This window comes from Haliotis asinina, chromosome 1, assembly GCF_037392515.1.
Source record: "Haliotis asinina isolate JCU_RB_2024 chromosome 1, JCU_Hal_asi_v2, whole genome shotgun sequence".
NCBI lineage: Eukaryota > Metazoa > Mollusca > Gastropoda > Lepetellida > Haliotidae > Haliotis > Haliotis asinina.
Window position 1 is genome coordinate 61,461,114 of NC_090280.1, and position 25,533 is coordinate 61,486,646.

The window sequence follows — 25,533 nt, forward strand, 5'->3', positions numbered from 1 at the left end:
TTACATATTAAGGAAATAAGGAAAGGTCAGATAATGTCATAAGACTGAAGAGGCTATTGTGAAGTTAATAGTTACATAAATGTTGGGGTAAATATTTTGTTCTTTCTGTATTATGTAACAGCTAAGATACATCCACTATATGAGACAGAAACTAGATAGATTAAAAATGTCTCTAAACTATTCAAAAAGCAGTAATAAAATCGTCTCGGCCACGTTTTGACTTATTTAACGGCCAATTGCTTCTTATACTGAGGGCCAGTACAGGTGACAACACTGTAAACCCTCAAAAATGAGGGTTGGAAATGACTACTTCCTGTTGCGCATGCCCACACAGCAATAATGGCGGTTACTTCAAAGAGTTGTCGACCCAAACAAAGATGACATAATGCACCAGATAAACCCATCTGGCAGAAGCGTTGATGACCACGATGACGGTGTGTGACAAAACCGCTAAATGTGGAATTGCCACATAAAACGAAACCTAGCTCGAGCTGAGATTAGCACTGATCGAGCAGAGGGAGAGAAGCACAAGCGAAAGGCATCGAGGTGAGTCAACCCGGAAATGGCAATGTTTATCATAAATCCTAAATTAGTAAATAGTGACACCTGACCGGTCATATGTCTCAGATCAATATATGTTATGTGTCACATTCGAACTGAAAAAACAAAACGTATTTTCGTGATGTCAGGTATATATTGTACTGACAGAGAAAAACGCAGGGTCAAACACGTTCAGAAAAAAAATTAATGCTGTTTAATATTAATATAATATCTATAAAATCCAAAGTAAGGGATAATTTATTTGTGAAAGTAAAACTAACCTCTCATCTGACAAGTTTATATTTCCACAAATAAAGGTAAAACTCTGTGTGAGCTCAGTGATGTTTTGCTCTGCAATACTTGTATATCTATATAGCCTGCTTTTGACTACATAGTTCCAGTTTTGTAACAGTTGCCGTGAAGGTGATGAAATGATGCTATCTATTATCTGCAACACAAAGAATATGCACATTTGCTAAAGGTTCCAAACTTACAAATTTATCAAAAAATGAAAATTCCCATTTCTGTTCATATAACTATATTCTCCTGTTCCTTTTGAGAGGGATTCTAGTGTGAGTGTTTTACGCCGCACTCAGCAAATATTCCAGCATTATGGCAGCTGTCTGTAAATAATCATTTCTGAACCTGAGAATCCAGTCATCAACAGCATGAGCATCAATCAATTGGGAATGGATGACATGTGTCAGCCAAGTCAGTGAGCCTGACCACCCAATCCCTTTAAAGTAGCCTTTTACGACAAGCATAGGACTTCACCTATCATGGCATGAATTTGTTGCTGAAGACCTATTCTACCCCAGATATTCATGGGCAAGGGATTCTAGAAGTTGTAAATGATAGAAATGACAAGTCTTTATGGATGTGCAACTTCTTTTGTATAATAGCAATGTTTCTATGTAGATACTTATATCGTTTTCAAGCATATGCTGTCTATATTCCACCTAATGTTGCTATTATGTAATAAAGAAGTTGATCATCCGTGAAGAGTTGTCATTTCTCGTATGTTAACAAGATTTTCATGTTTGTTTCAGCACAGAACCAAGAATTCACCATGTCCACAGAAGACGATTACATTAAGCTTGAGAAGTTAGGGGAGGGGGCCTTCGGGGAGGTTTTCAAGGGAAGGAAAAAATACACATCTGAGGTAGGAGCTGTATATACAGTAAACTGATGAACTTAAACAGCATTACAGCAAATTGAATTAAGCAAGTGTATTTACTAAACCATCTTCAGTTGTCTGTAGATGAGGATTTGTTTAATATGTTCCACGTCTTCACCAGTAATAGTGTTTACAAAGCCGGTAACATTTTCCATTACAGATATCAGCTATGAAATACATGTCGAAATTCCGCAAGACAAAGAAGGAGCTTGATGGCCTGAGGAATGAGATCACCATCATGCAGGGACTCACACATCCACACATCATACAGCTCCTTGACAGCTTCGAGACCAAGGACGATGTGAGTATACCTTTGTGTGAACACTAGGGCTGCAATGTTTTGCTTCAGTTCATCAAAATTGGAATCTGACACCTTAGTTTCATTTTTTGATAACTGTTATCACTGTTTTGATGAGATATTTGAATACCTACCTAACTCATTGTCACTCAGCCAGAACATAACCTGAGCAGTTTCAGGTGTTGAAATAAGGAGAAATGTGATTGGTAGATGCCTGCTCAAAAAGCTGACTCAGAGGTTAAATGAAATCTGATGTTTTGACTTGTGTGAAAAATCTAGTAAAAAATCATCGAATCGAGGGTCCAATATAAAAAGTGTAAATGAATCGAGGTCTGGGTGAATGGTTGCAGCCCTGGTGAACATGGCGAATATGTAAACAGTTACATTTTCAGGGTCTCAGCCTTTTGGAAAATACACTTTTGAAGCTTCAAGCAATACCAGATAATGATATTTTCTCAGCCTAAGGCCATAAGCTTTACAAGAAAGCTAAAATGTAAAGAAGAGATCACAACCAGTCAAATAAAAATATGAATATATTTCCTATAAATAAAGTTTAAATCCTAGCCATTATGTGTCAGTAGCGTGAGTGTAAATGCACCTATAGTAACTGTCCAAGTTATTATATAAATGAAGTACACAATAAAAATTCTAAGGTAGTATTATGGCCAGATTTGGACCAGAGTACCCAATGTAGGCAGCTTTGCAGTAGGAATTTTTGTCAGAATAGGAGTTATCCCCCTTATTGTGGGTAAGAACATGGGAGGATGGTTCTTTTGCAAAAAATCTGAAAAGGACAGTTACAAGGCAGCTGGTGATCTGTCTCACAGTCCCAGAAATACAGTATTTTCCCCAATGTTTTGCCCTCTTTGCAGTTGCAAAAGCCCTAAAAGAAGCAAGTCTAAATTTCTTCAGGTTCAATCGCTGGGGCTCCTTTTTAATTTAAATGGGTTTATTTGTTATTATCAAAATTATATGTATATTCACTGACAAAGCATTAGTCTGGAAGGATGCGTAGGCAAATCTATGGTCTTCTCTGACCTAACTTGATTCTTATCTACATACAAATTGTGTATAAGTCATATAATGACATGGATGTCAGCTTCATCCTTATTGTAAACACGTTTCTGGGCTTTTCCTTGCCCCTTTGTCGGGAAAATCATCCATTATATTTTGTTTTATACTTGAATACCATCTTCTGTATGTCACTCAAGAGCGTACTAATTGTGTATTGAATACCCATTTGGATATCTCATCAAATTGAAAAGAAGAAAACAGTTCCTCTGATATCTGAAAAGTTATGTTCCCGAGAAACTATATGTGTGGCAGAAGTCATGGAGTCACAATTCCTAGCAGATGTTTTGTTTTAGCAGTTTCAAAATATTTTGAATAATATAAAAAAAATCAGGAATACATGACTAGTCTAACATAGCAACGTTTGTTGTGACCATGTGTTTGTGTTCCAGATAGTGGTTGTGATCGAACTGGCTACAGGGGAGCTGTTCAGTGTGCTCATCGATGAAGGAGGGTTTGCTGAAGACAAGGTGTGTATCTCTCAATCAGTGAAATTGTTCAAAGAAATATTCCAATATTGATACTAAAAGTTAAACCTATCGATCGCTACCAGGTTCGAGACATCTCATGTCAGATGTCATCAGCCCTGTACTACCTCCATGCTCACCGAGTCCTGCACCGCGACTTGAAGCCAGAGAATGTCCTCATTGGTAAAGGCGGGGTCATCAAGCTGTGCGACTTCGGCTTTGCCAGGGCCATGGGGAGGGATTCCTACTATGCAAAGACAATCAAGGTATGTCACAAGTTATTTGTGTCAAAAATGGTATAGCAAATGGTAGTAAGCGCATACATTTCTTTTTCACAATTTTACAGTGATTCCCAAAAGTAGAGGAATTGTTTATCATAGATTGTTGTATTTTAGATTTTAATACAAATATTCAAGATGTGTTTTAAGTTACTTATGTCTCATTTCTATATTGCTAACAACAAAATAGTTAAAGTTTCTCATTTAACACTATACTTGTATCTGTTCAGTGAAATATACTTCTCTTTACAAATAAGTTATATGTATTTAAATGTTGTGAAATCACTGCATTGTTTGGTCCAGACTTGATTATTTACAGACCACAGTCACATAGCTGAAAACTTGCCGAACTGTTAAACAACATGCACGCAAAATGTTTCGGAGTTCGCAGACTGGTAATAACATATCTGATATTTGAAGTTACCTGTTCATTTCCGTCTTCATCCCCATCAGGGAACCCCTCTGTACATGGCCCCCGAGTTGATGGACGAGACATCATATACAGAGAAGGTAGATTTGTGGTAAGAAGTGTATATAAACATAACGCTTGTCGTAATTTCACTGTTGTAGGAATATTTAGTCAATGTCTGACTTTCTTCGTGCCTTAGCTCTGAGCAGGGATGAAAATAATTCTTGAATTGCTAATGTACCCTGGTACAGTGGCACTTGTAAACTCACTTGCCCTGAGAATTTATCCACAATACTAGCTGATTTTCTTGTTGATTGTTTAAATAAACAACATAATTAACAATGGAAAGTCAACTGGACAGCAGTACAGCATGATATACAAATTAGCTTGCCCAACAGAAAAAAGCACTAGACTGGGGCGTCGGGCAATGGGTTATTTCCACCCATGTCTGAGGGTAATCATGTGTGACCTAATGTGACTCATCAGTGCCTAAACAGTGATATAAGCTACGTACTCTCAGCAATACCCTTAGAGGCCCAGTGTGTGAGTATGGTGATCCTAAGTGAGCTGACCCATGAAGGTCCTGGGTAGAAGAGGCCTTCAGCAACCCATGCTTGTCATAAAAGGCAACTATGCCTGTCATAAGAGGCAACTGACAGGATCGGGTGGTCAGGCTTGCTGAGTTGGTTGACACATGTCATCGGTTCCCAATTGCACTGATCGAAGTTCATGCTGTTGATCACTGGATTGTCTGTTCCAGACTCGATTATTTACAGACCGCTACCATATAGTTGGATTATTTCTGAGTACGGCGCAAAAAAACAAAAATAAACCCACTCACTCACTCCCTAAGCGAGCTACTTGTGGTACACAGAAACAATGTGTAACCTGTTTGTGGTGGAACTCAGACATGTTGCTAATATATATTTTATAACCCTCCCTTTGTTTAAAAGAACTGTTCAATATTTTATTCTCATCATCAAACAAACATATAAATGTATGAAGCACGATTTGTTTAGAGTTGCGTTTTAGGGATCTTATAGTTCCTTACATTTTGCTCTTGTGTTTTCTCTGGAATCTTTTCTTTGTATTATATCACAGAATCTCAGACAATATTCAGCACTAATGAATTGTAAGGAGATGTCATAAAGATCATACATGTGATTTCTCAGGGCTCTCGGGTGCATCATGTATGAGCTGTTTGTGGGGAGGCCACCATTCTGTTCCATGAGTCCCTATGTCCTGCACAAGATGATCGTGGAAGAGCCTGTTACTTGGCCTAATGACTTTCCCAGTGAGCTGAAAGACCTTCTGCAAGAGCTGCTCATCAAGAACCCCCGGGAGAGGTCCTCGTGGCCGGACATCCTCAAACACAGCTGGTTCAGAGGAGGCATCAAAGGTAACAGCAGTCCAGGGTCCCATTTCAGAAAGCTGTCATAGTAGTACGATTATCGTAAGTCCATGTTTCAGTATAAAATGTACGATGGTCTTAGCGCTACGATAGCTTTGTGAAACAGGGCCCGGAAAACATCCCCATCCCTCTTCATCACATCTTTACCATAAATGGGTATCCAAAACTAGTAAAAGTGAAAAGAAACCCTCCGCCCTGCTTCTTGATGATGCTGTGCTGAGATGAGATTCTACTGGACAACCAGTTGCCTGTTTTGTGAATCCATCAACTCCCTATGTCTGTTAGCTATGATTCCTGATCTACCTTCCAGTGTCGGAAGAGGACTTAGCGCTTGATAGCCCCTACACCAAACCTGAGATTGCCGCCCAGAAACAGAAAGAATACAACGAAAAGGTAACAACATTTACTAAGCAAAATTTGTTCAGTTGTCCAGTTCGTGTGCTATGGTGCAGCAGATTTGTAAGCAGAGTTGCTTCCCTTACCTCTTCAGGATCTACTGATGGTCCCTTTCAATGATTTGTCTTGGTTTTTAGTCTCCTGTTGCTGTGTAACTCCTAGCCTACAATCAGTCACACTTTCAGTAAGATACTGGCTTGCAGCAAAGGCATTCAGGACTGGAGGTCTGTGTGTGACCCATGTGTATCTCTGACAGAATATTCCAGTAGGTATAGGATATTAAACAAGCATTGTTCCACGTGGATGGAGTCATATTGTTCTATGATTGAAATAATATTATACATGACGTTAAATCCTATGTTGCTCACCACCAGAAATTCACACAGACTGTTTCTGTTGAAGATACAGGAGAGGTTGTTATTTCATTGTAGGTTCTAGCTCTAGGATGTGGTCGTGGCTTGACATCAGATGTGACAGATGGCATCCGATTGGACACAGTTGTGTTGTATGACATTGAGGAAGAACCCGAGATGTAGACATTGCCATTTCTGAAGGACATCAGACAGAACATAGTTGTACTGTATGATATCAAGGAGGAGCCCGAGATGTAGACATCACCATTTCTGAAGGACATCAGACAGAACATAGTAGTGCTGTATGACATTGAGGAAGAACCCAAGAAGTAGACATCGCCATTTCTGAAGGACATCAGACAGAACATAGTAGTGCTGTATGATATCAAGGAGGAGCCCAAATGTAGACATCACCATTTCTGAAAGACATCAGACAGAACATAGTAGTGCTGTATGATATCAAGGAGGAGCCTGAGATGTAGACATCACCATTTCTGAAAGACATCAGACAGAACATAGTAGTGCTGTATGATATCAAGGAGGAGCCTGAGATGTAGACATCACCATTTCCAAAGGAGATCAGACAGAACATAGTAGTGCTGTATGATATCAAGGAGGAGCCCAAGATGTAGACATCACCATTTCCAAAGGAGATCAGACAGAACATAGTAGTGCTGTATGATATCAAGGAGGAGCCCAAGATGTAGACATTACCATTTCCAAAGGAGATCAGACAGAACATAGTAGTGCTGTATGATATCAAGGAGGAGCCTGAGATGTAGACATCACCATTTCTGAAAGACATCAGACAGAACATAGTAGTGCTGTATGATATCAAGGAGGAGCCCAAGATGTAGACATTACCATTTCCAAAGGAGATCAGACAGAACATATTAGTGCTGTATGATATCAAGGAGGAGCCCAAGATGTAGACATCACCATTTCTGAAGGACATCAGACAGAACATAGTAGTGCTGTATGATATCAAGGAGGAGCCTGAGATGTAGACATCGCCAGTTTGAAAGGAATCTTACATTAAGGAAAACCATATTTCATGTTGAAACCCATCAGAAGCATTTTTGAGAATCCGCTGGATGATCTGAAATACCACACTCTTCAGGGAACTGTGATCAAACATGAGTACATGCAGTGGCAACTGATCGATAGTTTGTGATGCTTTTGTCATCAGGCCTGTGCTCCTGTGAAAGAAAGTTATATTTCAAGCTCTTGGAGACTGACATCTGAATCACTTGATCCTTTCTCTGATCCACTTTGGATTAACTTCACTCATACTCATCATTTTCATCAATGAATATTTACCACAGTGAATTTGTGTGATCATCATAAGAAGAAAATATCATGCACTATATTCCAGCATTCCTGTGTATTCATGAATTGTTTCAATTTGATTCCATCAGATCTGCCACACAGTGACTCAGGAATTTACATATACATTGAACTTGTCACGTGATCTTGAATGAGATGTGTAAGGGAGCTAGAGTGAGTGAGTGAGTTAGTGAGTGATGAGTTTGAAAATATCTCACTTGACCTTTGAGTTAATGGTTTTACACAACATTTTGCAGTATTCCAGAATTTTATCACAGCTGGGACCCTAGAAATGGGTTTCACAAACAGGTCGGATTAAAGAGATTTGACTGTATAAGACTGTTAGGAAACAAAGAAATTACTTTTCTTTTTTGTTGGTTTTGCACAATGTTAACCCACCGCCCCCAAATCTAAAATGGGTAAAAGAAGGTACATAAAAAAACCTCTACAGAATGTCAGCAATGGTCAGCCGTTATGACATTACATATCCCGAGAATATAAAGTTATTTGCCATCTATTTTAAAACTAAGATGTGTGCTTTTTAAAATTTAGGCTGAACTAATTGGGAAGACCAATCCATATTTAGAGAAGGTTCAGCTGGTAACTGTTTTAAGGATGTCATAATAATTTGTGTTTACAATTTAAGGAAATATTGTTACAGATATTATGACACTGCATTTTAAATCAAAATAACTATTCCTGTTGTGCTTATACAAGACTATTAAATTTAGGTTTCACTTGTTCAAAGTGACAGTCATGTGACTATATAACAGTCATTTCTGATTTTCACTTTTCAAAAGAAGGTAACCTTTATGAGGAAACAAAATGTATGTTTTCCAAAAGCACATCTGTTGCAAGTGAAATATAATTTCCATTATGGCTTTGTTTTTAAACTAAAAGTACTAATCCAAATTATGATAGCATGTTTTTTCTGAAAGATTTCCTATGTGCCAACCTATATTTTTGCAAAATATACTGGGTGGCGTTTAACTTTTCATTCATGGTATAGTTACTCCAAAGCTCTTATCTTTATGTAGACAAAATATCTATCTGTACATATCCAGGGATGTCGTAGGAGTCGAGCAGCTTGATGATGTTTGGGTGGTTCACCTTCTTCATGATGAGGATCTCATTCCTCACATCATTCATCTCCTCTTGGTCCTGAAGGAGGAGATGTACTTGAGATCGCAGATCTGTAGCACAGTTTGCCCGTGAAGATCGCAGATCTGTAGCACAGTTTGCCCGTGATCCAGGATCAGGTGGTCAGGCTCGCTGACTTTTTGACAAGTCATCATATCGCAGTTGCATAGATCAGTGATCAAGCTGTTGTTCACTGGATTGTCTGGTCCTGGACTCGATTATGTACAGACTGTCGCCATATAGCTGGAATATTGCTGAGTGCAGCATAAAGCTATACTCACTCACTCATAATAAAAGGCGACTCACTCACTCACTCACTCACTGTCTGTTACCTTATCGGTAGTCTTCATTCCAGCTGAGTCAATTCAGCTTTTATAATCAATCCTATTTCATATGATATTGGTAACACCTGAGGTTGACATGTTATATTTTACATGGTCTGTTAGAAATTCACAAACTTCTCAAGCTCACCAGCATTAGTGCTGTAAATTCTTATATCATGATTATGATTATGTCAAATGCCATCTATTTTTACGTTTACAAGTGTTACCTCTTATGTTCAAGACCAATATATTCTAGGTACCATGTTTGTAAATTATTTTGCGAATATTTCCAGTGGTCAATGACATGGTCAAACGAATACCCCTGAAAAATGTATTGACCCTCAGGGCTGCGCACACAGTGGTCTGTGGTGAAAGAGTCTTTTCGCACAAAGTTTCAGTGTATGTCATGTCTGTTTTCCTGTCACCAGATCTTAATATTTTGCCAAATTTTCTTTGCCAATGCCATTTGAATATGTGTCAACACAAATTATTGATCAAATATTTTCTTAATCTTTATGCTTGATCAGTGCATTCTATTTTGTTAATCAGTGGACTCACGTATTTTGTTTCTCTTTTGTTATTCTGTGTTATTATAATAAGGTGCTATAAGTAACAGTTCTTCCTCCAGATGTGTGAAGTTCTGTTTATACTGATATTTATTTGCATCAATATTGTGCCATTTTATGCATTTAGTCATGTGATGTAACAAATTATCTCCCTTTCATTCCAAGGGATTTTATCAACTGTAGTTTGGAATTATTTTGTATTTTAATTATATTTAAGTTAAAATACTTAATTTGACCATGTGAATACTGGTGGCAATCATGACTAATAAACATTAAGGTGAAAATGGAAAAACTGTGAATCTGTTTGTTGTTGCTGTTTCATTTCCAGGTTTTCTAAGCACCATCTATATGGTTACTGTAAGTGTGATTTAGCAATGTGTCTGTTGCCTTAGTGTTCAGTCTATGTCAAGTTAGTGTTCTCATTTGAAGTAAGATCCTGTCGACATTTGCATGTGTTCATCTTGTATGTGTAGGGTTTTTGCAGGTCTTAAGAACAGTGTGCAAAATAGCGGCTGGCATGCTAGCCTACGGCTACTAAAAATCCAGCTGAGCCTATACATCTCCACAGTCACTGGTCCAACTTGCTAGTAAGTGTTCATGGAGTCATTTTGTAAATATATCCTCCCCTCCGACTGATTGAGTTATAATACATTTTTAAATCATGCAAGATTATGGCACATTATTGTCACATTAGTAGGTTCATCTTGATATTTTTTGTCATCTTTTGCATAGCTTGGGCGTTCAGGCTAGAGAATTATCTTGTCTTCAAATAACTTTCAGGCGTAGGTAACTCGCCATAGGTAACCCCCACCTCAGATAGTGTCGAAAACTGATAAACCCAGTACCTTCCCAGAACAAGTGGGTGACACACAAGCACCCTCCCACCCTTCCCATTAAAATCATCACCACACCCTACACCCCCACACCTTGGTCATAAATTATGAATGATTCCTTAGTTAGAATGATGTATAATGTAAATACATATTGATTAAACAACATGCATGCCTGGTTGCCATGGCTGTCCTCTTCCTTGACATCTAGGGGCGGTGGGGTAAAGGTCAAGAATTTCGCTCGTCACGCCGAAAACCCGGGTTCGACTCCCTACATGCGTATAATCTGTGAGACCCACGTCTAGTGTCCCCCCCCCCCTCCCCCCACGCTCCCCGAGACATTGCTGGGATATTGCTAAAACTGTTCAGAACTCAAATCACTCACTCTTTCACTTCTGTTCATACTGTGTCCTCAAGTGACCCAAGTTTCTGTACGTCAGTCAAACGTGCCAGAAGGTGATAAGCAGGTTCAAATCCCCGTTGACACCACATGTTGCCTGTGGGCTTCATGTAAGCCTATTATATTAAGATTTGTGTCACTTCTCCAACGCTGGGCTGACACCGCCATTTTAGGCCCGAAATAGCGTAACCGGATTAATTCTGACGCACTCCCTCCTCTCTTATATAATACGTGTGTAACGAGTAGAATGAATATTGCTGTACGTTACTAGAGCGATCCTATCGTTGACGACAGTTCATTTTCTTAACAGTTTGTTTGTTGTTTAACTCCACACTCTATAGTGTTCCAGTTCTATGAAGACGATGTGTGAATAATCGACTTTGGACCAGGCAATCCAGTGATCAACAGCATTGACGTCAATTTTTTTAAAACAAGTATGAGTTAGTGAAGATCACTTCTAACCCGGATCGGCAGAGGAGCAGTCATCAACATACCACAAGGGAACAACCCATATATAGAGAATTTCACTCAAGTGTCTACTGATATCAAATATATCAACACGAGTTGATAAAGTAACAAATATCTGAGGCTTTGCGAGGATATTTTTACCTGTATTAACGAGTGTTGATATAATTGACATCAGTAGACACGAGGGTGATATTCTATTTATCATTTAAAATCATTCTTCATTAGTTTTCAATGAAAAATGGACATCTCTGAACACAGCACTGGCATTAGATTTGCAGTGCAACGGTATCATAGCATTTTGATGTCATCAAGTTCATGACGTCATAGCATTGTGAGGGCAATGTGCAAAGTCTACCGTCAAAGCGATATCTCCTAGGAGATATCGTCTGATCTCACACAAGCGATATCGCCTATGGAACTCAGTTTTGGATGATAAATTAAATTCTCTCATAACTTCATTGAGACACATTCAGAAGTTGGAGTAGTATGGAAGGATGACAATATATGGATAAACAACTTCTTTATTGCTATGAGACCGACCTTTCGATGTAGGTTCTAACACCGTTATCAAGTAAGTGATGAACAGTGTGAGGAAGGGGAGCATATACACAGGTAGTGGATATGTTTGTACAGCTTGATTGGGGTAGGAAGCCAGACACCGTAACAACTCATGGGCTTTGATATGGTGGTGTCAAACGAAGCCTGCAAACACTAATGGGGTAGTGAAGCCTGTGGCATACATAAGCGGTGTTGTCAGTAATGAGCATCTTAATGAGTTGATAATGTGCAGGAGGTTTGTAATAACCTTGGTCACGGTTGACTGATGGCTGGAGTCTTTTGATGTGGATGGCTTCTTGGAGTTTCCTAAGCTTGAGGTCCTTGAGGTTGGTTGCTAGGGTTTGGGTTCTGTTCTAACTCTGTTCTGTACTGGATACTGTGGTCGAGATTGTCTTTGATGTGGTCTGATACGGCTGATTTTGAGTCAAGTTTAGATACTGAGGTTTGGAGGTCTTTGATCCGGGTTTTGAGGGGTCTTGATCGATGTTTCTCCTACGTAGGTTTGTCCACAATCGCATGGGACATGGTGATTGTTATTTCTGGTTGGTAGGTGGTTTGTCACTTGCTTTGATGGTGTTCAGGATGGTATTGTTGTTCCATTTGAAGACGGCATCTACTTTGGGCCGTGTTTTTAGGAGTCTCTGGACTTTGTGGCTGACACTTCTGCAATATGGGAGGCTGATGACAAAGGGTGCAGTCTGTTGACGGGTGGTTCCCTCTGTTTTGTTGCCGACGTTCTGTATACATGTAGTTTGTTGCACAAGCTGTCCAGGGTAGGTTTTGTACTGTATGGAGACTTCTTTTAGGTGTTGGAGTTCGGTGGTGAGGTGTTGCTTGGTGGAACAGATATTGTGGACTCGTTGTACTAGGGTGGAGATGATTCCTTACCTGACTTGGGGTGGATGGTTGGAAGCTAGGTGAAGGTGCTGGTCTGTGTGGTTTGGTTTCCGGTATACTGTAGTGGTTAGTTTGTTGCTAGTATCCTTCAGAACCAGTACATCGAGGAAGGACCATTAATGGTTGGACTTTTCTTCCATGGGGAACTGGATACGTGGGTTTTGGGAGTTGATGTGGTCTAGTAGAGCTTTGTGGTCACTGTCAGGCTTAAGGAAGACAAAGGTATTATCCACTTTTCGGAACCAGCAGAAGGATGTTATGGGGGATGTTTCCAGGGCTTTTTCTTCCAGGTGGGCCAAGAAGATCTCAGTGATTATGGGCGATAGTGGGGAACACAGGTGAAACCAGTTGAAGTATGTGGAGCTGATACAGGAGTGTATCAGTTGGATGATAGGATGATACTGTCGGTTGTTAGACGGGTTTCTAGGGATGGGTGGATTTCATCTATGCGGTTTCTGATGATTTCGATGGCTTCGTCACCTGGCACGTTAGTGAATAGGTCCACGACGTCATAGCTGATTAATTTTCCAGTTTGGCTGATGTCACGGATTTTCTTACATCCCCCATAACACCCCTCTGCTGGTTCCGAAAAGTGGAGGATACCTTTGTCATCATTAAGCCTGACAGTGACCGCATAGCAATAAAGAAGTTTATCCATATACTGTCATCCTTCCCTATGTTCTCTCATCAGCTCAGTTTCCGATGTACTGGGGCGGTGGGGTAGCCTAGTGGTTAAAGCGTTCGCTCGTCACGCCGACGCCCCGGGTTCGATTCTCCACATGGGTACAATGTGTGAAGCCCATTTTCTGGTGTCCCCCGCCGTGATATTGCTGGAATATTGCTAAAAGCGGCGTAAAACTAAACTCACTCACTCACTCCGATGTACTCTTCTATGGAGGAATAACGGCATAGGTACCACCGTACACATGGTATTGGTACCCGAAAACCTAACTTGCTGATATACAGAGAGGATCGATGATGGTGGATCATAATGAGGTGTTATCGATGGTACATGGTCCATTAACGCATATGCATTGGCTTTGTTAAACATCGGATAATTATCCTCGTTAGCTTCGTTATATAAATCAGATATGTTACCCTCGTCCTCGTCAAAGATGAGCTTTATTATAACGCTATGCCTAATCTGCACTTAGTCCTTTAATGCCAAGCGACCCCTGAAGATATGGGATGGAATAGGTCTTCAGCAACCCATGCTTGCCATGAAAGGCGACTATGCTTGTCGTAAGAGGCGACGAACGGGATTGGGTGGTCAGGCTTGCTGAGTCGGTTGACACATGTCATCGGTTCCCAGTTGCGCAGACCGAAGTTCATGCTGTTGATCACTGGATTGTCTGGTCCAGACTCGATTATTTACAGACCGCCTCCATACAGCTGGAATATTTCTGAGTGCGGTTGACACATGTCATCGGTTCCGAATTGCGAAAAATGATGTTCATGTTTTTGATCACTGGATTGTCTGTACCATTTATGTACTGGCCGCCGCCATATAGCTGGAATATTGCTGAGTGCGGCGTAAAACTAAACTTACTCACTCACTTTAATGCGAAGATTTAATGTAATCATTTATAATGCAACTGTACAATTTGAAAAATCATAACCATCTTTCAAAGTGTACAATTGCAGTGTAAATGATTACAATAAATCGTGATACACAATGATATGATCGTGTTTCAGATCTCACTGAATTTGCGTAGCCTTTGATAGAAAAACTGAGACATCATTCTGGATAAAAATAATCCTGGCATTTATTTTACAAAGGCCCAGTTATGTACACATGAAGATCTGCGTGGCGCTCTACACAGCTGCGTCCCTTAGCTGTCTGGATCCTCTGAACGAACATCAAATCCGACTATACCCTTTGACTGTCAAGAGTATGCTTGAGAACACTGGGTTTATCATCTCTAAGCCGACACGAGTCAACCAGACACTACAAAAACTCCGCATCCAGCAGGTAACTTGCGCAAGCCTGTATCCGTAAAGATTATGGTTAGAACTGGGTCTCCTTTCAAGAAACAACCTTTACCAAGGTTAATCTTAACGCCCATTCCTTAACATGACACCTAGGTATGGCGATCGGTGGCATTGTACAAAGGAATCTTAGCGCTAAGGTGATCGTAACTCCCATACATTAATACAGACGTAGGGTGGTCTTAGCGCTAAGGTTGTTTTGCACCACGACACCCTATAGCCTCCAGCAACGGTGCCTGTGGAGACGTTACAAAAACGTCACACTTAAAAAAAAAAGTGGTCACACTTGCTGACCTGATTAACACATGTATCTCAACTGCGTGGACAGGTGCTGAATCATTGGACTGACTGGTCCAGAACACACATTCTGTCGTCATAGAATGTGTCATATAGATGGGGCAAATTTGCTGAATGTGGCGTTAATCAAAAAGACATAAAAATGGAAGCATTATGATGGTCAATCAAATCAAGTACAGTACAACTGAAATTTATACTGGTCCATTTTTAATCACCAAATCAATCCACAGATAACAAATATGTCGTAGCGTTTCCAATCATTTCAACAGCGTTTACAACATGTAACCACTGGTACAACAAAACTGACGTCAGCTGACTATGGCACAGTTCTTGTTCGAAATCATACACTGAATCAGATAATATTTTCCTAACAAAACACATACAGAGAAAACGTCGCACAAAACGACAGTTGCGACCTACCCGTATAGGTTCCAGGCGATATGTTTAGGACATACAAACATTGAGTGGTGACATATCTGAAGAAATCAGAACAGATTTCCACTCTCCTCCCTTCCAAGAAAACAAGAGAAATTAACAAGTAAATAAATGAAATAAATACACATGAAGACGATTCCAAACATTCTAACCTCCCGCTCCCCACCCCACCTTTACCACCCGTGAAGATCCGGGTAAGAATCTGACTTCAGCAACCCATGTTTGTCATAAGAGTTGACTAACAGGATCTGGTGGTCAGGTTCGCTCACTTAGTTGACACATGTCATTGTATCTAGCATAGATCAATGCTCATGTTGTTGATCACTGGATTGTCTAGTCCAGCCTCGATTATTTTCAGACCGCCGCCATTTAGCTGGAATTTCGCTGGGTGCGACTCAAAATATCAGTCAAGTCTTCCCGATACGCACACACATGGCACCTCACCAATAATAGACATGATAACTTCTGGACTCTCATTGTTGTCTACAGCTCAAGTTCTAAACCCCAAATCTTCAGGAAATTGTCCTTTCCGAGCAAAACTGGGAATGTTACGAAAATGCAATGTTTCCGTTGTATTTTCACAAGGAATTTTGTCTCAGGTTTTCGAAGCATAACAAACTACATGCTGTCTTTTGGTGAAACAGTGCCAGTATCCAGTAAAGCTCTAAACTTTGATTCATATCATGCATGTATTTCATATCAGAAAAATTCTCAACATGAATTAGAGTTACTCTCACGTGAGTTCTCTTTACGTGCTTCGCGCGTTTGTCGGAGGAAGATGATCTCTGCCAGGAAGTATCCCAGACTTCCGAGCGCGAATAGCGCAAGACACACGTACAGTTTGGCGCGCACGCACAACGCACCGCCGTAGGCGAAAGTGATCGTGAAACCGATGGCGTTCCATGTGTGGAAATTGGCGAATGCTGCTTCCTGTTTCTCGGGGAACATCATGCCAACCAGAGCTGTTGATGAAAATTAGTGTTTTATTACGAAAACCAAATTCATGCAATAACTCTAACGTCGTCCATTATAAACGCGAGCCTACGCCCATTTGGTATGGAACGCAGAACCGCCACACTTTAACCATATGCTTATCTCAATACAGTCCTCTGTTTATGGCTTTACGCCGCACTCAGCCATATTTCATCCATATGCCACCGGTCTGTAAATAGTTGAGTCTGCATAGGTGGTTCCAGAGGGGTCACCTTCCCTATTTATGCCGATCCATGCCCGTGTTTTTGATCGCTAAATTGTCAGGTCCAGACAAGATTATTTACAGACCGAATCTATATAGCTGGAATAATGCTCAATGCGGCGTTATATTACAGCGAACAAACAAACAAAACAAAACTTACTGTTAAACTGTGTGTGAAATATTCCAATAGCTATCCCCCACAGTGAAGGTATGATGAAAATTGGCCCAATGAAATCGCTCCTCGGTTTCCATAGGACCAACGTCAAGAGCATGGCGGCGTTGCATACGATGGAGGCGCCAAACAACACATATCTCCCAGTGTATTTAGCTGCTTGGCTGGTAACGATGGCAACAACAGCAGTGACAACGCCATGACACGCCATCACGTACCCCACCATAGAGACACCTAGAGAACAGCTGATGAATGCCTGAAACAAAGTAAATATGTAACGTCAATGCCAGAAATTAACCAGTCTCGATTATCAACCAGAACGATTCCATTTGGCGTTTAAGGTAAATTAGCCGTAAGAGTGAGTGGATGAGTTTAGTTTTACGCCGCTTTTAGCAATATTCCAGCAATATCAAGGCGGGGGGCACCAGAAATCGGCTTCACACATTGTACTCATACGGGGAATCGAGCCCGGGTCCACGTCGTGAGCAAATGCGTAACCACTAGGCTACCCCATCGCCCCAAAGGAGAGGTGGATGTTGTATAAATGGATAAATGAAATTCGTTACGTTCGGTTCGCTTGACTGAACGATTTAATCGGTTCTTGGTTGACTCTGGAAAAGCAAATCATCATTTGTAGACAGTGACGCTATTATGTTGTCTTGAGCAATGATCCAGCAACAGGGGAACCACAACTCGGTTCCTCTATTCCGCTTATAGCAACAATATCACGGCGGGGACTTCAGAAACAGTATTCGTCATTATACCCATCTGAGTAATCGAACCCGTCTTTGGCGAACGCTTTAACCACGAGGCTAGCATGTCCTACCACCCTTGTAGATTCTGAAAAGTATAGCACAGTATTTGCCGTAAATTTTTCAGTGCTCATATATTTGGGCTGCGAGAATCGGTCTTGGTCAAGCCATGCTTGTCGCAAGAAACGACAGAAGAAATCAGGTGGTCAGACTAGTCAGGTAGTCAGACGTGGATGGTCAGTTGCTCATGATATCGGTCACTTGATTGTCCCGTCCAGACTCTGTTATTTACAGATCGTCGTCATGTAGCTAGAACATTGTCGAGTGGGATGTTACACATCTACCAAAGCATTTGACCTGAACAAATTGGCATGGTCGTTGTACCAAGTTCATTCGTAATAGTCGTGCCATGAATTCATGAGTGACTTAATTTGCTTGCCAATAGGTAGGTCACTCAACTTTCAATTCGTTACAGATAATGCACAGTTGACACAGTTGCGATCCTTTCACACTAATTCAATTCTTACTGTCAGCTGCCCCCCTTATACACAGATGGTTACAGGGTTTTAGGAGATGCGCGAAGGTTCACTGGTTGCTTCTTTAAGCTGTTATGTGCATTATTTCATCAATCAGTCCACATGATCAACGATCCATTCGGGGTTCTAAAGACAGCCACAATCAAACCGTATTCCCTCATTCAGGTCCCTCATTTCAACCATATTGACCCTAACATCTAGTACTTGGGGGTCAAAACATGGTCGAGGTAAAACAAAAACATGTTTCTGTCAAGGGAAGGTGAGTAGCCTAGTGGTTAAAGCGTTTGCTCGTCACGCCAAAGACCCGGGTTCGATTCCCCACATGGGTACAAAAGCGAATCCCATTTGTAGTGCTCCCCGCGTTATGTTGCTGGAATATTGCTAAAAGTGTTGCGAACACTAACCTCCCTCAGTCGGGCCTTTCTCAGTCGCGGTCACACGCGTTTAATCTACATAAATACTGCGCCAAGGGACATTGATAAACTCATTCCTTTTCAAAAGCAGTGCTTTAGAAAATCGTGCTAACCAGATAATGCTACACTGTAGAGGTGGCTATCCATATAGATCATAGAGATCGATAATCGTTAAGTAAATATCGTTCGATTCTCGATAAATATGGGAGATTTAATTTTGAGCAACAATGCAAATGAACGACAATGAAATGAATGTATTTACTATCACTAACAAAACTAACCTGAACATGATCCAGAAACAGAGATGAATAACAACCTAACTTAGGTATTGTGATGAAACAAAAATATTACAGCGCAAACGTTTATATGCGATATTATCGATGGCACTATTTTAATATCGATACTCGTTATTGTTTTCCCTCTCGACGATATTTCTAATTATCGATCCTTTTAGCTTGCCTTGTTAAACTGTGTTGAGGACAGGTGAAAGACCTCTGACTCACTAACCCACTGATATTTGACCGGTTTACTTTTCTTGACCAGGGCCCGTTCCACTAAGCGGCCTTAACGTAATAGTGACCGCCACTCCCATTCTTTGAGATAAACAGTCCAGACTGCTAACATTACCTTGTGGAACATGGCCTATTTCTCACGAACCAATTTCGCTTACGAATTTAAATTGAATAAACAGTCTGACAGAAAATGTAAATTGTGATTTGCTTGTCTCGTCCAAGGAGCACAAGTTCTACACACTGACGAACACAGGATTTCCATTAGTCTGCATTTATGAGTCAAACATGAATTTCTATGTGAGTGTGGTTTTACGCCCCACAATCTAGTGACAAACAGCACGAGCATTGGTCTACGCAACTGGGATACGATGACGTGTCAACCAAGTCAGCGAGCCTGACCATCCGATCCCGTTAGTCGACTTTAACGACAAACATGAGTTACTTAAGATGCGAATCTTTACGAGTCGAATTTCTAAGAGTGCTTTACCTTTGTGTAGTCTGCGAAGAGAATGCCCTGACTCATGGCTGCCGACAAGAAGAAGATGACGAGAAGAAGTAGTTTAGGATCCGACAAGGCCGTAAACCATGACAACAGCGTGCGCCCAATACCCAAGGACTGCTCGGTGCTGTCTTCTGCGCTCGGAGTCTTTTTAAACTGGGGCAGGAAAAACAGTGTTAGGACCAACGCAATGACGTCGCACGCCAAAAAAATCCCGAGGAGAGTGTACACTATGTGCGGTTCCGGTTCAGCAAGGTCCGTGGTGATGTTACCGGAAGTGGGGCAGTCGTCTGCTCCACAAATCTGGGTCACGTTATCGGACTGAACGAGAGAACCTTGTTTGAGCACGAGGGATGAGATGAGGTTGCCCGTCACCTGCGTACATTCGTAACACATAAAGAACACGCCGTTCAGTTTGGATAAAACAGCATGAAGTTTCTCTCCTGAAATCTTAGACAGGCGGGTCCCGCTCGCGGTGATGTATAATCCCTGGGACGTCCACATAGGTCCGGCGGAGGCCCCGAGTACGACTGACGCGGGGATGAGGGTGGGCCACGTGGGGTAGAAATTGCAGGCTGTGTACACACAGTGACACGCCCAAGCTCCCACCAGGCTCCACTTGGGTCCCACAAGCTTTATAAAAGACGGGGTCAAGATGCCGGACAAGATGACAGTTCCGTACAGACATGCAAGTGACACTACCCCGAGTCCTTGTTCCTGGTTTAGACTGCTCTGCAGACTCTGTAGAGCTAAGTAGGCGGTGTACGCCGACATGAACGATGCCGACACCACCAGCGTTTCCCGCCATGACGACCAGAAGCTCTCGCCTCCAGGTGGCGCTTCTTGTGTTGCTAGGTCATGATTTGTGTTTTTGGAGAGCAGAATCCCGTCTTCATTCATATTTCCGTTGAAACGTCACGCCTGAAACAAATGTATGTAAAAATCAAATTAGATAAACATTGACTGTGTCTTATCGAATATCGTTAAAAGACAGCGCGTCATTTGCTAAAACCTGCCTGAGTGAGTTTAGTTTTACACCGCACTCAGCAATATTCCAGCAATATGGTGGCGGTTTCTAGATAATATAGTCTGGACCAGGCGACCCAGCATCAACCAAGTCAGCGAGTCTGAGCACGCGACCACGTCAGTCGCCTCTTACAGCAAGCGCAAGCATGGGTTGCTGAATATCTAGTCTACCCTGAATCTTCACGGTCTGAGAATCTAGAGATCTACAGCATGAGCATCCATTTGCGCGTTTGGGATATAACCATGTGTTCGCCAAGTCAGTGAGTCTGACCACTAGATCCCCTTACTCGCCTCTTGCGACAAGTATGGGTTACTGAAGGTCAGTATTCTAACCCTAACCTTCACTGGGTTTAAAGGCAGAGCAAATGGTAATTCATACCTAATAACCTTGAGATATAACACACTCGACGACCGACGACCACACCGTCAGCACATCTGTTACCTCTGGCGGCAACGGGTGCAAGACGTTTGCTTCGGCACGAACACCAACCACTATCCGGGTAGCTCCCGTTAACGTTGACGCCAATATCTGAATGTTTTTTCGTTTTGTTTTGTTTTGGATTTTTTTTTAAAGAAACAAAAAACCTTACCTCTACTTACTGTTTTAATAACAAAGGTTCGAGGCAGCATATTGCAACGCGTCGCGTCCTTCATATGCATGCAAAATACATACTTCTGTTTGTATGAATATTGATATCTTTGCCACAGAAATCGATTCTCATTATGTCAAGATATTATAGATATGAATATAAATTGCACACAAATTGAACATGGCTCTAGGTACACACGTGGTACACGTGGTACACACGGCACTTCAGATTATTTTGCACTGCGTTGCCGCGTATTTCATTTTTTGATATTATGTCTTATCAAATTCGGTTCACTGGAGATAATAATGTTTACAAACATGTAAGAAATATTTAATGTCTTAGTGACGTGTTTATCAGCTGAATCATGGTGAGGTTAAAGTGACCGAAACTATGCTTGGTTTGTGTGCCATAATACATTGAAATGGCACTGATAAAATATTTCAGAGCTCACGTGGCACCCGTAGAATTATACAAATAATACCCACCATATTACCCTCAATATTTTTTTGACCAATTTAAAATACTGATAAGCAGTTTGTGCACACCAGGAATCTATCTGTTGGTACACTCAATCTCACAGCTTAACATGGACGTGGCCATTTTGAATTCCACTGCCCATGACAGGAAAGGCCGTTTTGGATGATAACACTGTTTGTGGGGTAACTTTTATAAAGGTCTGGGACAAATGATAGTGTTCAGGAAATCCTGCTCTCATGTTACGGGTTTCATGATGTTTATAGATTTATTAAACAATGCATGGAAACGACATATTGTTGCCAAGTTTCAAGCATCGATCGTCAAAAGGGATGGTTATATTTAATTTAACAAAGGCACACCTAAAATATATGCCTCGTGACCTATGTCAGTTCTATCTCTAAAGCATGAGAACGGATTGTTAATGATTTATGTATGGGACACCAAGGACAGGCACCTAGTCTGAGCATAGACAACTACTAGGCGTGAAGGTATATTATTATTTGGGATTATCAGTAGAAATCACATCGTTTGCCTCTCGCCCCCCAAGGCAATAACATGTAAGAGAGGGAGTGTGAGAGAGAGAGATGGCGATCTGGATGCAATCTGGACCAGGAAACCCAGTGACCGACATCATGAGCATGCATGCACTCTCCTTGGAAAAAAACACTATCAAGCAAGTCACCCAGTCTCGCCAACCGTTCCATTTGGTCGGCTAAGACAAGCACGATTTGCATAGCACGTCTTTACTCGCCACGTGTTACAATGATTTATATTAACTTCTCGATGTCCAGAAAAGCATGAACGTGACAGTAATACACACGGGAATATCCGCCTACACATGGCAGTCAAGTACTCACCTCTATCGTCTGAACATGCTCCTCCAGCTATAATTACACCACACTGTTTACCGAGTACACCACATACTTCCTTGTGAAATTTGAATCAATGGCCATCGTATCGTGCGACTCGACATGGACTTATCGATCAAACAGCCGCGTATGTGAAACACTGACTCGTTATCTCTGTGGCTTACTTTGGTTGGCTTATTTAGCATAAGCTTGTCTGTGTGTAACATATGTGACATCTTGTGACATCCTGTGCCCTGCCCGACGTTTCATTCGCCAACAGTCACGTGAATTAAGGCGCAGCTGAACTCTCTCATGTAACGAGTGATTGCCCTTTGCATCGAGTGAAATTTTAATCTCTAAAGTTTACACGGAAAACATGCGTCACGAGTTTTCGTAGCGTGTATTTGTTCCTTTTCCTGATCGCCGCACTTACATGATCTAGTAACAACGCACGGTCAAATATTACAAGGAGACAGGGCCCTTACTCTCGAAACGTTCGTAGCCCTAAGAATTCTTAACTTTGATCGTAGTCTATGTGTTAGGAATGGGCTTAAGAAGTTCGTAGGGCTACGAACGTTTCGAGAATACCTAGCCTGGCTTGTGAGTGGATTGTTTACAGCTCGCCGTCTAACAGCTGGAAAATTGCTGAAAATCACGGATCTCAAAAACACCCTCTCATTAAACGGCCGTCCTGAACTGACACGTGAAGGTGTGTCTACGTATGTTTGTTTACCGGTGTTGAAAAGATCTGACGCTAATAAGTATGTCCTGAATGAGGCAATGAAACAAACGCGCACGCCCATGGTCGAATTCGAAATGATTCAGTGTCACGCTACAACAAGATCAGCCAGCGTATTAAGTTATGTACATAAGAAATGGGGGTGGGAGACTGTGAGTAATCGACTCTGGGTCACGCAACCAAGTGATCAACAGCATGAGCATCGATCTACGCAATTAAGCTAAGACGACGTGTCACCGAACCTCACCGTCCGATCCCGTCCACCGACAAGCATGGGTTGATGAAGGCCTATTCTGACCCGGATCTGGACCGCGGTACTCTCCATTCCTTAAACATTATGGAGCAGAGGCCCATTATTTTCAGGAATGGTGAGTTACGGGGATATTCGCCCACTATATATTTTACCTGGACTGGTCAAATATTTCTTGATAAAGTTTCTAATGTAGACATTTATAAAAACCATCGCAAAATGACTAAAATCATTAAGTGACCCTCTCTCTGTTGTCCAACCCGATTGACGTGTACACAGCATATAACACGTGTCACGGAAACAAATACTCCCCTTTGATTGTAATGGAGCGCGAAAACAATAGAATGACGTCACAGATGTAATTTAGTTTCCGTTCCCTGCCCCATTATCCCAATGTTCATAGGGACCGCTCATAATTTATGGCCAAGGGAGGTGATTTTTATGTAGTTGCATGTGAATATGAATGACCCCGCATCTCACCCCTCACCGATTAAAGTTTTGGGGAATGAAAAGATTTCTGAAAAGATTCATATATGAGGACCTGACCCGTTTCAAGCCGGATTTACGAATGGTGCTTTTACAGCTAACTATTGCCCCTCATTACGCTGAAGACTCGGGTTCGATTCCTCACATGGGTTCAATGTACGAAGCCCATGTCTGGTGTCCCCCGCCGTGATATTGTTGAATTATTGCTAGCGCGGCGTAAAGCCATACTCACTCACTCACAAAACAGTCACCAGTGGTCATATACATGTCGAGCATAGCTAACGTCAGGAGTAACACACTACGTCGCGCTTTGTAGTCAGAGTAACAACAACTACCGTCCTTTTTAAATATTTCAGTATGATGCGACTTGGGAATCGAACCATGAACCTTTTACTATTGGAGTGAGTGAGTTTAGTTTCACGCCTCACACAGCAATATTCCAGCTATATGGTGGCGGTCTGGACCAGACTATCCAGTGATCAACAGCATGAGCATCGATCTGCGCAATGGGTAACCGATGACATGTGTCAACCAAGTCAGCGAGCCTGACCACCCGATCCCGTTAGTCGCCTCTTACGACAAGCATAGTCGCCTTTTATTGCATTCACCGTCGGAGCAGACACTCTATTCACTATACCACAAGAGTGGTTGCTTAACATACATGTATATATGCTATTAAAGACGCGCTATCTTTCTTGGATGAAGAGAGCTACCTTTCAGCTAGTATACATGTTACTGACTATATACTCACTGCGTGAAACTCTGGTGTCCAGGTAGGTTTTCACTCACATGCCGTTATAAAAGTGCAGTCTGGAAACGCCTCATGGTAAATAAATCGTATATCGGCCTCGTCCTCTTCGACCCGTCTCCAGTGGCGCGTCAAGTTCAAGGGTGACCTGCATAAAGCGGGTGAATCGTGAATAGATCGATAGCAATGACGAAACAGCGTATAGTGTATTCTTTGGATCAATCAGCATGACTCGGCAATTTTCGTTTACGCACAGTCATTGTCATTGTACTTTTTAGAACAGGATGGTTTGCGCTCAAAGACATTCGTGACGTGTATTCAAAAGGACCTACCCATATATGTCAATTCAACCGGTGCAGCTTCCACTCAGGGAACTCTGACTCCCTGCTGCACGTGGGACTCGCGACTCGCGCGATCTGGCGACAGGACGCGTCACGCTCCATTCAGCAGTTGACACGCTGCTGAAATGTGTTCACAGATCGTGATAACCTGGTAAACGATTAAACACAGTGAACACTCGTGAAAATTTGATGGGTGCATAAATATAAGATGTCTTCTTGACACGAACTAACAAACCACTTCATAACGAATCATTTAGGAAAGGAGGGCCATTTTGTTCTCAAGCAATACCTATATGTTAACGTTAAGTGACATGACATGA

The 25,533-nt window shown here is 41.6% G+C and overlaps 2 protein-coding genes across 3 annotated transcripts; one reads left to right on the top strand and one right to left on the bottom strand.

Annotated features, from left to right (window-relative positions):
* The first annotated feature begins 457 nt into the window (after nucleotides 1–457).
* LOC137295583 (serine/threonine-protein kinase 36-like) lies at nucleotides 458–10,047 on the top strand. The gene is made up of 9 exons (XM_067827001.1): nucleotides 458–546; nucleotides 1,590–1,702; nucleotides 1,878–2,018; nucleotides 3,479–3,556; nucleotides 3,640–3,819; nucleotides 4,285–4,352; nucleotides 5,413–5,639; nucleotides 5,962–6,044; nucleotides 6,479–10,047. The coding sequence occupies exons 2-9, from the start codon at nucleotides 1,610–1,612 to the stop codon at nucleotides 6,581–6,583; spliced, it is 975 nt and encodes a 324-aa protein (XP_067683102.1). The 5' UTR covers nucleotides 458–546; nucleotides 1,590–1,609; the 3' UTR covers nucleotides 6,584–10,047.
* Nucleotides 10,048–14,649: 4,602 nt separating this feature from the next.
* Nucleotides 14,650–25,251, bottom strand: LOC137281671 (protein unc-93 homolog A-like). 2 transcript variants are annotated; one of them, XM_067813077.1, is made up of 7 exons: nucleotides 25,205–25,251; nucleotides 24,876–25,020; nucleotides 19,697–20,629; nucleotides 16,985–17,252; nucleotides 16,367–16,591; nucleotides 15,615–15,704; nucleotides 14,650–14,895 (listed from the first exon to the last, which is right to left on the bottom strand). In XM_067813077.1, the coding sequence occupies exons 3-7, from the start codon at nucleotides 20,606–20,608 to the stop codon at nucleotides 14,846–14,848; spliced, it is 1,545 nt and encodes a 514-aa protein (XP_067669178.1). In that variant the 5' UTR covers nucleotides 20,609–20,629; nucleotides 24,876–25,020; nucleotides 25,205–25,251; the 3' UTR covers nucleotides 14,650–14,845. The 2 variants fall into 2 exon arrangements, with proteins under 2 accessions (XP_067669178.1, XP_067669169.1); XM_067813068.1 differs by lacking the exons at nucleotides 24,876–25,020; nucleotides 25,205–25,251 and adding an exon at nucleotides 22,659–22,972.
* Nucleotides 25,252–25,533: the final 282 nt, after the last annotated feature.

Bases quoted from the DNA above. Each gene is read 5' to 3' on its own strand.
- LOC137295583 (XM_067827001.1), top strand. From the start codon at position 1,610: ATGTCCACAGAAGACGATTACATTAAGCTTGAGAAGTTAGGGGAGGGG. The intron at 3,557-3,639 runs GTGTGTATCTCT...GATCGCTACCAG, and splicing joins GAGGGTTTGCTGAAGACAAG to GTTCGAGACATCTCATGTCA. The intron at 6,045-6,478 runs GTAACAACATTT...ATTTCATTGTAG, and splicing joins AGAAAGAATACAACGAAAAG to GTTCTAGCTCTAGGATGTGG.
- LOC137281671 (XM_067813077.1), bottom strand. From the start codon at position 20,608: ATGAATGAAGACGGGATTCTGCTCTCCAAAAACACAAATCATGACCTA. The intron at 16,592-16,984 runs GTAAGTTTTGTT...TTTCATCAACAG, and splicing joins ATTTCACACACAGTTTAACA to CTCTGGTTGGCATGATGTTC. The intron at 15,705-16,366 runs GTGAGAGTAACT...TTTTCTTGGAAG, and splicing joins AGCACGTAAAGAGAACTCAC to GGAGGAGAGTGGAAATCTGT.